The sequence below is a fragment of the Chiloscyllium punctatum genome, chromosome 42 (genome assembly GCF_047496795.1).
Source record: "Chiloscyllium punctatum isolate Juve2018m chromosome 42, sChiPun1.3, whole genome shotgun sequence".
NCBI lineage: Eukaryota > Metazoa > Chordata > Chondrichthyes > Orectolobiformes > Hemiscylliidae > Chiloscyllium > Chiloscyllium punctatum.
In genome coordinates this window covers 42,658,918-42,673,705 of record NC_092780.1, presented here as the reverse complement: position 1 = coordinate 42,673,705, position 14,788 = coordinate 42,658,918, and the positions used below count along the sequence as shown (strand labels likewise).

General features: G+C 44.6%; 1 protein-coding gene across 1 annotated transcript in view; it reads right to left on the bottom strand.

Annotated features, from left to right (window-relative positions):
• LOC140465921 (uncharacterized) overlaps positions 1-1,102 on the bottom strand; it is a 60,164-nt gene extending 59,062 nt beyond the window's left edge. Inside the window, exon 1 of the mRNA XM_072561874.1 lies at positions 823-1,102. Coding sequence (XP_072417975.1) covers positions 823-859 — 37 coding nt within the window. The 5' untranslated portion in view covers positions 860-1,102. The remainder of the gene's footprint in view (positions 1-822) is intronic.
• Between the last annotated feature and the right edge of the window lie 13,686 nt (positions 1,103-14,788).

The following is a 14,788-nucleotide window of genomic DNA, read 5'->3' as shown; positions in this document are numbered from 1 at the left end:
TTGTAGATTGTGAAGAGGCTTTGGGGAGTCAGGACGTGACTTACTCAGTGCTGTATTCCTCGCCTCTGACCTGCTCTTGTAGCCACTGTGGTTATGTAGCTGGTGCAGTTTATTAATCCAGAAGGTAGTTTAGATTAGAAGGGAAACAAGTAGTGACTTATAATTAATTGTCTGAATATATTAAAAAGGGCCAGCTGGGACTGAAAGACAGGCTGTTGGACTGGTGTAGCCAACCTATACAGAAAATCTACGTCTCTTAGATTTTGTTTGACCAAGCAAGTTAGAACCCAATAACCCGGACAATTTCTGGTCAATAATAGACAGGATATAATGCTGGCTAATAAATTCCTGTTGGGGGTGGCATTGTTCAGATGAATCAAGATGGGATTCTATTTTCCTCTTAGATTGGAGTAAAAGACCCCACATTATATGTCTTAAAAAATGACAGTAAATTATGTTGATTTCTGTGGCAGCATTTACCCTCATGAGCATCTGAGCTGATTATTGTTTGCACTATTTCTGCTTCTGGGTGTAAAAATTATTCCAACGTTATGGCTGTGACTATACTTTCAAAGTGCTCAGTTAGTTTAAAGTATTGCTTTTCAGTGCCCTGAGGTCATGAGTGATGGTAAATACATGCAAATCTTTCTTTTTATCACTCTTTCAGTGCCGGCACAAACCATGCATAGTTCTTACTCAGAATTAAGTCCGGAATGATTTCCCGAATTTTCAAAATTGCACTGAAACTGAGGGAAAGTTATGAAACGCGGACAGTGAGAAAGCATGTTAAATTGTTTGGCTAACAGAGAGAAGGAACCTTACCATCGATGAGGAGAAATACAATCACTAATCGAAGCATTCCGTCAAAAGTGTAGCATCGAGTACTACGAGCTCCAGTCTTTACTCTCACTGATGCTATTTTTAATCTAACCCAAGCAGCTCAGAACTGTTTGATACTCGGTTGCGAATGTTGCTGCCTTTTCTGTCTCATTGCTTTCAGACGACAGCTCATCGATGATCTAGCTACTGGCACATTGCTGAGATAATTGGATACACATCGTGTCTCCCTACTTCTATGAGCAGCTTTTCGCTGCGGTCTCCTTGGTCGAATACTCACTGTGAGCTGAAATTAAAATGAGATTGGGCCCTAACTGTTTCAGACAGTTTCCGACATTGCTCAGACACGCAAAACAACGTGAACAGAAAATAAATCTGAGACTGAACCAATTCTTTTGCAGTCTTGTTGAATCTTGATTTGAGTTTTTAAATTTATATTCACACTATTACTAGAATCACCTATTCCTATCAAAATAATATTGCCCAAGTTCACCCCATTTTACTGCTGAAGCCAACATTGGTTTCCCAACACATTCCGAACTGATTTTCCACATTCTACCCACTATAAACTTGAGATCACCCTAAACTCCATGTCTGAACTTGCACCAAGTTCTTTGATCTACATCAGCATAAGGCCAAGCAATGTCTTGACTTTAAGATTCACATTCTTGATTTCAAATCATCCACAGTCTTGTTTCTCCCTTTCTCTATAATCTCCTCCAACCCCATCTGAGATATCAGTGAGTCTCTATTTCTGGACAATTATTCACAGTTTCAATTGTTCGATCACTGGCACCTATGCCTCGGTTACTTCTGAAATTCTCACCCTACACCTTTCCATTTCTCAACCTCAATTTCATCCCTTAAGATGGTCCTTAAACTTACATCTTTGAGAAACTGGTGGAGAAATTGCTGGAGGAACTCAGCAGCAACTGTTGAAAGAAAACTGGGCTGAAGTTTTGAGTCTGGAAAGACTCTTCTTCGGAACTGGGGAAGAAGAGTCACATCAGATTTGAACCAGTAACTTACGTCAACTCACATGGCTCAGTGTCATACTTTGATTTATAGTGTTATAGTGGAATGCTGCATTACATTCAAGGTTAGGTGGCAGATGAAGTTCAATGCAGAGAAATGAGAGGTAATGCATTTTGGTCAGAAGAAAATGGATAGACAATAGAAAATAAGGGTTACAATTCTCAAGTGGGTGCAGGAGCAGAGAGACCTGAGCTTATATCAGCACGGAATATTTGAGATGGCAGGACAGGTGGAGAAGGCAGTTAAAAAGCATGCATGGTCCTCAGCTTTATTAATGGGGCATAGAGTACAAGATCAAAGAGATGATGTTGAATCTGTATAAGACAGTTGTTAAATGTCAGCTGAAGTAATGTGTATGCCATACTATAGGAACAATATGAATGTATTGGAGAGAATGCAGTAATGATTGACAAAGATGGGTTTGAGGATGAGAAGCTTTAGTGATGAGGATAGATTGAAACAATTGGGACTGTTCTCCTTGAAGAGAAGAAGGCTGTAAGGAGATTTGACAGAGGTTTTCAAAATCATGAATGAGCTAGATAGAGGTGATAGGGAGAAGCTGTTCCCATTCATAAAAAGAACAAGAACAGGAGAGCATAGATTGAAAGTGATGTGCAAAAGAAGCAAGAATGATGTGTGAAATATTTCACTCAGTAAGTTGTTGTCATCTGGAATGCATTGGCTAGAAATTGGGTAGGTTCAATTGAAGCATTCATGGAATAATATTTGGATAGAAATGGTGTGTAGGGAAATAGAGAAAAGGTAGCGATTGATACAAGGTAATGATTCTAGATTAGAGTGATGCTGGAAAAGCACAGCAGTTCAGGCAGCATCCGAGAAGCAGGAAAATCGATGTTTCAGGCAAAAGCCCTTCATCAGGAATTGAGGATGCTGCTCATTTGAAGAGCCAGTTGTGGTACAATGGACTGAGTGGTCTCCTCTGCGCTATAACAATTCTGTGATTTTCGATGCTTTATATGTTGTTGTTGGGAGTAACTTCTATTCTTATATACAGTTACAAATCACATAGCACCAGCTTACAGTCCAACAGTTGATTTGGAAGTATTAGCTTTCAGAGCACTGCTCCTTCATCAGGTAGCTAGTGGAGCAGGATCATAAGGCACAGAATTTACAGCTAAAGATCACAGTGTCATGCAATTAAAACAATATATTGACAATATATAAAACAATATACCTTTTTAATTGCATAACATAGCTCTGAAAGCTAATACTTCCAAATAAATGCTGGTGGGGACAGCCTACTGGGGGAAAGCCATACTTATCAGCTCTCGAGCACTGAGCCTGGTGCTGTGGCTCAGAAGGGAAGAGGGAGAATAGAATAGCGCTAGTGGTAGTGGACTCAATAGTTAGATGGATTGACAGGAGATTTTGTGGTCAGGAACGGGACTCCCGGAAGGTAAGTTGCCTCCCTGGTGCCAGGGTCTGGGATGTCGCTGCTCGGGTTTACAGGATTCTGAAGGGGTAGGGTGAGCAGCCAGAAATTGTGATACATATTGGCACTAATGATATAGCCAGGAAAGGGACTGAGGATCTGAAAAGTATTTACAGAGAGTTAGGTTGGAAGCTGAAGAGTAGGATGAGTAGAGTAAGTGATCTCAGGTGAGGAACAGTCACCGAATGCAGCTTAACACGTGGCTGCAAGGCTGGTGCTGGAGGGAGGGCTTCAGATACCTAGACCATTGGGATACCTTCTGGGGAAGGTGGGACCTGTACATGAAGGATGGGTTGCATCTGAACTGGAGGGGTATAAATGTCCTGGGTGGGAGATTTGATCATGTGATTCGGGAGGGTTTAAACTAGTTTATCAGGGGGGTGGGAATCAGAGCCACATATCTGAGAGGGGGGCAGTTACAGATGGGGCAGTGACAGGATGTAGTGAATCTATCGGGAAGGTTTCTCACATGATGAAACAAAGGGGTTGGTTAAAGTGTGTCTGCTTTAACGAAATAAGAGTGACAAACTTAGAGCATGGATCATTACTTGAGGCTACGATGTTGTGGCCATAACGGAGACGTGGGTTTCACAGGGGCAGGAATGGTTGCAAGATGTTCCGAGATTTAGATCGTTTAAAAATAACAGAGAGGGTGGAAAGAGGGGCGGGGGGGGGGGGGAGGTGGGGTGGTGTGGTGGTATAGCATTGCTAATCAGAGAGTGCATCACAGCTACAGAAACGAAGGTTGTTGAGGAAAGTTTGTCTACTGAGTTAGTATGGATGGAAGTTAGGAACAGCAAGGGAACAGCCACCTCATTGGGAGTTTTCTAAAGACCCCCTAATAGCAGTAGAGAAAATGAAAAACTCGTGGCGGTCAGATTCTGGAAAAATGCAGATGTAGCAGTGTTTTTGTTATGGGTGATTTCAACTTTCCCAATATTGACTGGAACCTCCCAAGTGCAGATGGTTTGGTTGGAGCCATTTTTGTCAGATGTGTTCAATAGGGTTTCCTTACTCAGTATGTAGACAGACTGATGAGGGGAGAGGCCATTTTGGATTTGGTGCTTGGCAATGAGCAAGGACAGGTGTCAGATTTCGTGGTGGGAGAACACTTTGGTGACAGTGATCACAACTGCCTCACATTTACCATAGCCTTGGAGAGGGAAAGGAGAGTTACCAAGGGAAGATATTTAATTGGGGAAAAGGAAATTATGACACTATCAGACACGAATTGGGAAGTATAGACTGGGCGCAATTGTTCCATAGTAAGGGCACAGCAGACATGTGAAGACTATTTAAGGAGCAGTTGTTGCGAGTGATGCAGAAATTTGCTTCTCTGAGGGGGTAAGAAGGGGTAAGATTAAGGAACCTTGGATGATGAGAACAGAGGAGCTTCTCGTCAAAAGGAAGAGGCAGCATATGTAAGATGGAGAAAGCAAGGATCTAGCACAGCTTTAGAGGATTATAGGCTTGCTAGAAAGGAGCTCAGAAATGGACTGAGGAGAGCCAGGAGGGGGCATGAATAAGGCTTGGCAAGAAGGATTAGGGAGAACCCAAAGGCATTTTACTCATATGTGAGGAATTGGAGAATGATCAGGGAGAAGGTAGGGTTGAACGGGGATAGCGTAGGAAACTTGTGCATGGCGTATGAGCAGATAGGGGAAGCTCTAAATTAGTTTTTTGCTTTGGTTTTCAAGGAAAGGGACCTTGTTGTGAATGAGAACTTTGAGGAGCTGGGATACAGGCTTGACCAGATCAAGATTGATGAAGTTGATGTGCTGGAAAGTTTGGAAAATGTTAAGATTGATAAGTCCCCAGGGCCTTACCAGATTTATCCTAGGCTGCTCCGAGAAGTGAGAAAGGAGGTTGCTAGGCCGCTGGCGAAGATTTTGCCTCCTCAGTCTCCATGGGAGTCGTATTAGAGGATTGGAAGGAGGCGAATGTTGTTCCTCTTTTCAAGAAGGGTAATAGGGAAATCTCTGGCAATTACAGACCAATTAGTTTCACGCCTGTGGTCAGCAAAGTTTTGGAAAAAATTTTGAGGGATAGGATTTAAAACTATATGGCAAAGCATAGCATAATTCAAGACAGTCAGCATGGCTTTGTGAGGGGCAGGTCTTATTGAGTTATTGAGTTATTGAGTTCTTTGAGGAGGTGACAAGACAGGTCAATGAAGGTTGAACAGTGAATGTGGTGTATATGGACTTCAGCAAGGCATTTGATGAGGTTCCCCATGGTAGGCTCATTCATAGAGTCAGGAGGTATAGGATACAGGGAGATTTGGCTATCTGGATTCAGAATTAGTTGGCTGACAGAAGGCAGCGAGTGTTTGTAGATGGAAAATATTCTGCCTGGAGTTGAGTGTGGAGTGGGGTCCTGCATGGCTCTGTTCTTGGGCCCCTGCCCTTTGTAGTTTTTATAAATGACTTGGATGAAGAGGTTGAGGGGTGGGTTAGTTAATTGACAGATGACACAAACGTTGGAGGTGCTGTTGATAGTATTGAGGGCTATTGCAGGCTGCAGCGTGTCATAGACAGGATGCAGAGCTGGGCTGAGAAATGGCAGATGGAGTTTAACCTGGATAAATGTGAAGTTATGCATTTTGGAAGGTAGAACCCGAATGCTGAATATAGAATTAAAGACAGCATTCTTGGCAGTGTGGAGGAACAGAGGGGTCTTGGTGTGCAAGTACATAGATCTCTCAAAGTTGCCACCCAAGTGGATAGGGTTGTTAAGAAATCATATGGTATTTTGGCTTTCATTAACAGGGGGATTGAGTTTAAGAGCTGTGAGGTTTTGCTACAGCTCTACAAGTCCCTGGCAAGACCACACTTGGAATATTGTCTCCAGTTCTGGTCACCCTACTATAGGAAAGATACAGAGGCTTTGGTGAGGGTGCAAAGAAGGTTTACCAGGATGCTGCCTGGACTGGAGGGCTTGCTTTATGAATAGTGGTTGAAATAGTGGTTGACCTTTCTCTCTGGAGAGAAGGAGGAAGAAAGATGACCTGATCGAGGTATACAAGATAATGAGAGGAATGGATAGAGTCAATAGCCAGAGACTTTTCCCCAGGGCAGGATTGACTGGTATGAGCGGTCATAGTTTTAAGATATTAGGAGAAAGGTATAGAGGGGATGTCAGAGGAAGGTTCTTTAGGCAGAGAGTTGTGAATGCCTGGAATGCGTTGCCAGCGGTGGTGGTGGAAGCAGAGTCATTAGGGACTCTGGACATGCAGATGGATACCAGTGAGTTGAGGGATGCATAGGTTGTTATTTTATTTTACATTAGGATTAACCCTCGGCCCAACATCGTGGGCCAAAGGGCCTGTTCTGTGCTGTACTTTTCTATGTGCTATGTTCTAAACCTGATGTTGTGTGATTTTTAACTTTGTCCACTCCAGTCTAACACTGGCCCCTCCACATCATTCCTAGATATGACTTAGATTAACTCTAATGTTCCAGAGATTGTGTTACTTCATGTCCGGAATTCCGAGTACCAGGAATCATGGAAGGGGAATTTAGAGAATAGAGCCCCTCAAAGATCAGCAAGGCGGCCTTTGTGTGGAGCCACAGAAAATGGGAGAGATACGAAATGAATATTTTGCTGTGGAAAAGGATATGGAAGATATAGACTGTAGGGAAATAGTGGTGACATCTTGCAAAATGTCCATATAGGGAGGAGGAAGTGCTGGATGTCTTGAAAAGGTTAAAGGTGGATAAATCCACAGGACCGGATCAGGTATACTCGAGAACTCTGTGGGGAGCTAGAGAAGTGATTGCTGGTCCTCTTGCTGAGATATTTGTATCATTGATAGTCACAGGTGAGGTGCCGGAAGACTGGAGGTTGGCAAACGTGACGCCACTGTTTAAGAAGGGCGGTAAAGACAAGCCAGGGAGCTATAGACCGGTGATCCTGACCTCGGTGGTGGGTAAGTTGTTGGAGGGAATCCTGAGAGACAGGATGTACATGTTTTTGGAAAGGCAAGGACTGATTTGGGATAGTCGACATGGCTTTGTGTGTAGGAAATCATGTCTCACAAACTTGATTGAGTTTTTTGAAGAAGTAACAAAGAAGAATGATGAGGGCAGAGCAGCAGATGTGATCTATATAGACTTCAGTAAGGCGTCCGACAAGGTTCCCCATGGGAGACTGATTAGCAAGGTTAGATCTCATGGAATACAGGGAGAACTAGCCATTTGGATACAGAACTGCCTCAAAGGTAGAAGACAGAGGTTGGTGGTGGAGGGTTGTTTTTCAGGCTGGAGGCCTTTGACCAGTGGAGTGCCACAAGGATCAGTGCTGGGCCCTCTACTTTTTGTCATTTACATAAATGATTTGGATGCGAGCAAAGAGGTACAGTTAGTAAGTTTGCAGATGACACCAAAATTGGAGGTGTAGTGGACAGCGAAGAGGGTTACTTCAGATTACAACAGGATCTGGACCAGATGGGCCAATGGGCTGAGAAGTGGCAGATGGAGTTTAATTCAGATAAATGCGAGGTGCTGCATTTTGGGAAAGCAAATCTAAGCAGGATTTATACATTTAATGGTAAGGTTTTAGGGAGTGTTGCTGAACAAAGAGACCTTGGAATGCAGGTTCATAGCTTCTTGAAAGTGGAGTTGCAGGTAAATAGGATAGTGAAGAAGGCGTTTGGTATGCTTTCCTTTATTGGTCAGAGTATTGAGTACAGGAGTTGGGAGGTCATGTTGTGGCTGTACAAAACATTGGTTAGGCCACCGTTGGAATATTGTGTGCAATTCTGGTCTCCTTCTTATCGGAAAGATGTTGTGAAACTTGAAAGGGTTCAGAAAGGATTTACAAGGATGTTGCCAGGGTTGGAGGATTTGAGCTACAGGGAGAGGCTGAACAGGCTGGGGCTGTTTTCCCTGGAGGTTGGAGGCTGAAGTTTTGTAAACCTTATAGAGGTTTACAAAATTATGAGGGGTATGGATAGGATAAATAGACAAAGTCTTTTCCCTGGGGTCGGGGAGTCCAGAACTAGAGGGCATAGGTTTAGGGTGAGAAGGGAAAGATATAAAAGAGACCTAAGGGGCAACCTTTTCACACAGAGGGTGGTACACATATCGAATGAGCTGCCAGAGGATGTGGTGGAGACATTTAAGAGGCATTTGGATGGTTATATGAATAGGAAGGGTTTGGAGGGATATGGGCCGGGTGCTGGCAGGTGGGACTAGATTGGGTTGCGATATCTGATCGGCATGGACGGGTTGGACCGAAGGGTCTGTTTCCATGCCGTACATCTCTATGACTCTATTATTAAGTTTTTACCCGTTAAATACTTGAATGACCTTGTGCTGACCACCTCATCATCACCTCTCTCTGTTTTTTCTCTATCTCTTCCTTTTTCTCTCTCTTTTTTTCTTTCTCTCCCATTCTCACCACTCTTTTAAAATCATCCTTAGAATACCCTGATGATCAAGGCACCCTTCCCGGTGAAAGGTTTATGCTCGAAACATTGACTCTCCTGCTCCTCAGATGCTACCTAACCTGTGTGCTTTTCCAGCACCACACTCTCAACTATGACCAAGACACTCTTCCTAATATTGTATTATTTTGCTGATCACATTTTCTAGGCTGTTCCCAATATTTTTAAGGTGCTATGCAAATGCAAGCCTTCTCAGGTAGATGTAAATGATCATATGACACTATCTCAATATACAGCAGGTTACTCTCTCATGAATTGAACAAAGAATGGAGAACAAAGAACATTACATCATAGGAACAGGCCCTTTGGCCCTCCAAGCCTGCACCGATCCTGATCCTCTATCTAAACCTGCCACTTACTTTCTAAGGAGCTATATCCCTTTGCTCCCTGCCCATTCATGTATCTGTCAAGATATATCTTAAAGACATTATCTTTCCCGCCCCTACCATCTCCGCTTACAATGCATTCCAGACACCCACCACCCTCTGCATGAAGAACTTTCCATGCATATCTCCCCTAGTAATTGAGTCCTCCATCTGGGAAAAAGTTCCTTGCTATACACCCTGTCTACACCTCTCATGATTTTGTAGGCCACAGGCAGGTTTCTCCCTCAACCTCTCCTCATAGCTAGCACCCTCTATACCAGGCAATATCTCAGTGAACCTCCTCTGAACCCTCACCAAAGCATCCACATCCTTTTGGTAATGTGGCGACCGGAACTGTACGCAGTATTCTAAATGTAACTGAACAGAAGTCTTATACAACTGCAACATGTCCTGCCAACTCTTGTACACAATACACTGTCCGATGAAGGAAAGCATACTGTATCCCTTCTTGACCACTCTAAGAAACCTACATTGCCATCTTAAGGGAACAATGGACCTGAACACCACGATCTCTCTGTTCATCGATTTTCCCAGGACTTTTCCATTTACTGTTGAATTGAATCTTCCAAAATTCAACACCTCACATATTTCTGGATTGAACTCCATCTGCCATTTCTCTGCCCAACTTTCCAATCTATCTATATTCTGCTGTATTCTCTGACAGTCCTCTTCACTATCTACTACTCCACCAATCTTTCTGTTATCTGAAAACTTGCTAATGAGGCAACCTACACCTTCTTCCAAATCATTTATATATATCACAAAAAACCAGTGGTGTCCCAGCACCCTCACAGGTCTCCATTTTGAGAAGCTCCCTTCCACGATCTCCTCTGTCTCCTGTTGCCCAACCAGTTCGCTATCCATCTAATTAGAACATCCTGGACCCCACACGACCTCACCGTCTTCATCAGCCTTTCTAATGCTTGCTGAAGTCCATATATATGACATATACATCTCTTCCCTCATCAATCAACTTTGTTACCTCCTTGAAAAATTCTATTAGGTTTGTAAGACATGACCTTCCCTGCACAAAACCGTGCTGCCTGTCACTGGTAAGCCCATTTTCTTCCAAAAGGGTATATATCCTATCCCTCAGCATCTTCTACAGTAGCTTCCCTACCACTGACATTAGGCTCACATGTCAGTAATTACCCAAATTATCCCTGCTACTCTTCTTAAACAAGGGAACAACATTAGCATTTCTCCAGTCCTCTAGGACCTCCCTGTGTTCAGGGATGCTGCAAAGATACCTGTTAAAGGCCTAGCTCTTTCCTCTGTCGCTTCCCTCAGTAACCTGGGATAGATCCCATCTGGACCATGGGACTTGCTTACCTTAATGCCTTTTAGAATACCCAACACTTCCTCCCTCCTCATGCTGACTTAACCTAGAGTAATCAAAAATCTACTGCTAACCTCAACATCCGCCTCATCCTTGGTGAATGCCGATGCAAAGTATTCATGAAGAATCTCACCCATTTTCTCAGACTCCACGTACATCTTTTCTCCTTTGTCTTTGAGTGGGCCAACCTTTTCCCTAGTTACCCTCTTGCACCTTATACATGAATAAAAGACTTTGGGTCTTGCCTTAACCCTGCTCACTAAGGATATTTTGCGACCCCTTTTCAGTTCTCTTACTTCCTCATTTCAGATTTGTCTTCCATTCCCGATATTCTTCCAAAGCTTTGACTGTCTTCAGTCACCTAGACCTTATGTATGCATCTTTTTTCCTCTTATCTAGTCTCACAATTTCACCTGTCATCCAAGGTTCTCTAATCTTGCCATTTCTCTCCCTCATTTTCATAGGAACTTCTCTCTCCTGAACTCCAATCAACCTCTCTTTAAAAGCCTCCCACACATTGAATGTGAACTCCCCTTTAAACAATTGCTCCCAATCTTCATTTCCCAGTTCCTGCCAAATTTTGGTATAGTTGGCCTTTGCCCAATTTAGCAATCATCCTTTAGGAACACGCTCGTCTTTGTCCATGAGTATTCTAAAACTTATGGAATTCTGAGCACTATTCCTAAAGTAATATCCTACTGAAACTTCAACCACCTGGCTGGACTCATTTCCCAACACCAGGTCCAGTATGTCCCCTTCGCAAGTTGGACTACTTGCATACTGCTCTCAAAAACCCTCATGGATGCTCCTTACAAATTCTACTCCATCTAAACCTTTAGCACACTAAGTGAATCCCAGTCAATGTTGGGAAAATTAAAATTGCCTATCACCACCAGCCTGTTGCTCCTACATCTTTCTATGATCTCTCGACACATTTGTACCTCTACCTCACGGTCACTGTTAGGAGGCCTGTAGTACAGTCCCAACATTGTTATCACATCCTTCCTATTTCTGAGCTCTGCCCATGTTGTCTCACTGCTCAAGTCTTCCGTACTGCCCTCCTTCAACAGACTGTGATATCTTCTTCGACCAGTAATGCAACTCCTCCACCCGTTTTACCTCCCTCTCTACCCTCCCTGAAGTATTGATATCCTCGGATATTTAGTTGCCAATCATGCCCTTCCCTCAACCAAGTCTCAGTAATAGCAATAACATCATACTCCCAGGTATTAATCCAAACCTTAAGTTCATCTGCCTTACCTACAATACTTGCATTAAAACAAATGCACCTCAGACCACCAGTCCCTCTGCATTTATCCCCTGCTCCCTATCTTCTCTTTCCCTTAGTCACTCTCTAGTTCCTTACAGGCTTTAGATACTACCTCCTTCCTGTCCACAAACCTCCTCATTTTGTTCCCAACCCCTTGCCACAATTGGCCAATGACTTTTCCTTATTTGTACCACAAAAAACAGATGATCTGATATCTGGCTTTTATCTCAATGCTGTTTGTAGGGTTTTGCTGTGAGTGAACTAGTTGCCACAACAAAGGCTACATATTGATATGTTTAATTGGTTGCAAAATGCTTTCAGTCATCCAGAGTTTATAGATTAGGCCCAATGAAATGTGCACATGGGGACTAAGAGAATCTGGTTACGACTGAAACACTGATGATATCTGTCACATGATATTTTTTCATGATGTGATTGGTTTGGTCTGTCACCCCAACAGCCCACCATGATGCTCAAGCACAGAGAAAATTGTCAGACCCAGAGCAAATTGTCAAGCCAGTTTAAATTCTCTGGGGCATGATTACCCTCCACAGTTTTCTATGACTGAACCAGGTGACCAATACAAGGAAGAAGTGGAAAAATAGACACAAATTGCATCACTACCAAGATGGAACCAAGTCTTGGTGTTGATGATCCCTCACAAAAGTAAGCAAAATGATTTTTCAATCATAGAATTATCAAATCCCTACAGTGTGGAAGCAGACCATTTGTCCCACTGAGTCCACACTGACCCTCTGAAGAGCATCTCACCCTCTACCCTCTCCCTGTGACCCTGTATTTCCCATTGTTAATCCTCCTAGCCTGCATACCCCTGGACACTATGAGCAATTTAGCACAGCCAATCCATCTAAGCTGCTCATCTTTAGACAGTGGGAGGAAACGAGCACCCAGAGGAAAGTCACGCAGACACAGAGAGAACCCGCACAGACAGTTGCCTGAGGTGGGAATCAAACTTGAGTCCTTGGCACTGTGAGGCAGCACTGTTAACTAGTAAGCCAACATGCCATCCCTGCATTGTGTTCAAGTGTCACATTTAGACAGATTCCTGGTTTTTACAGGGGTTCAGTTCTCAGAACGAGATTCCCTTTTGGATCAAGTGTATGTTGCCTTGAAAAGAATTCTCAGGGAAGAGGTCATTTTCAGCAGACTTAGTGAATGTGGAATATTGTCACATGTACAGTGAAAAGTTTTGGAGAAAGTGAGGACTGCAGATGCTGGAGATCAGAGCTGAAAAATGTGTTGCTGGAAAAGCAGGTCAGGCAGCAGGTCAGGCAGCATCCAAGGAGCAAAAGAATCGATGTTTCGGGCATAAGCCCTTCTTCAGGAATGAGGAAGGTGTGCCAAGCAGGCTAAGATAAAAGGTAGGGAGGAGGGACTTGGGGGAGGGGCTTTGGGAATGCGAGAGGTGGAAGGATGTTAAGGTGAGGGTGATAGGCCGGAGATGGGGTGGGGGCGGAGAGGTCGGGAAGAAGATTGCGGGTCAAGAATGCGGTGGTGAGTCCAAGGGTTGGGACTGAGATAGGGTGGAGGGAGGGGAAATGAGGAAGCTGGAGAAATCTGTATTCATCCCTTGTGGTTGGAGGGTTCCTAGGCGGAAGATGAGGTGCTCTTCCTCCAGGCGTCGTGTTGCCATGATCTGGTGATGGAGGAGGCCAAGGATCTGCATGTCCTTGGTGGAGTGGGAGGGGGAGTTAAAGTGTTCCGCCACGGGGCAGTTGGGTTGTTGGTGCAGTTGTCTCAGAGGTGTTCACTGAAACGTTCCGCAAGTAGGCGGCCTGTCTCCCCAATATAGAGGAGGCCACATCGGGTGCAGTGGGTGCAGTAAATGATGTGAGTGGAGGTGCAAGTGAATTTGTGACGGATATGGAAGGATCCCTTGGGGCCTTGGAGGGAAGTGAGGGGGGAGGTATGGGCGCACGGTTTGCATTTCTTGCGGTTGCAGGAGAAGGTGCCAGGAGTGGAGGTTGGATTGGTGGGGGGTATGGACCTGACGAGGGAGTCACAGAGGGAGTGGTTTCTCTGGAACACTGATAGGGGAGGGGAGGGAAATATATCCTTGGTGGTGGGGTCTGTCTGGAGGTGGCAGAAATGACGAAGGATGATATGATGTATCTGGAGATTAGTGGGGTGGTAGGTGAGGAACCAATGGGGTTCTGTCCTGGTGGTGATTGGAGGGGCGGGGCTCAAGGGCAGAAGAGTGGGAAGTGGAGGAGATGTGGTGGAGAGCATCGTCAACCATGTCTGAGGGGAAATTGCGGTCTTTGAAGAAGGAGGCCATCTGAGTTGTTCGGTATTGGAATTGGCCTTCCTGGGAGCAGTTGCGGCAGAGGCGAAGGAATTGGGAATACGGGTTGGCATTTTTACAGGGGGCAGGGTGGGAGGAGGTGTAATCTAGGTAGCTGTGGAAGTCGGTCGGTTTATAGTAAATGTCCGTGTTGAATCGGTCACCCAAGATAGAAACGGAGAGGTCTAGGAAGGGGAGGGAGGGGTCTGAGACAGTCCAGGTAAATTTGAGGTCGGGGTGGAAGGTGTTAGTAAAGTGGATGAACTGTTCAACCTCCTCGTGGGAGCACGAGGTAGCGCTGAAAAAGTCATCGATATAGCGGAGGAAAAGGTGGGGGGTGGTGCCAGTGTAGCTGCGGAAGATGGACTGTTCCACATATCCGACAAAGAGACAGGCAGTGCTGGGGCCCATGGCTACTCCTTTGGTTTGGAGGAAGTGGGAGGATTGAAAAGAGAAGTTGTTCAGAGTGAGGACCAGGTCAGTCAGTCGAAGGAGGGTGTCAGTGGAAGGGTACTGGTTGGGTCAGCGGGAAAGGAAGAAGCAGAGGGCTTTGAGGCCTACGTGATGGGGGATGGAGGTGTATAGGGACTGGACATCCATGGTGAAAATAAGGTGTTGGGGGCCGGGGAAGCGAAAATCATGGAGGAGGTGGAGGGTTTGGGTGGTGTCCTGAACATGGGTGGGGAGTTCTTGGACTAAGGGGGACAGGACCATGTT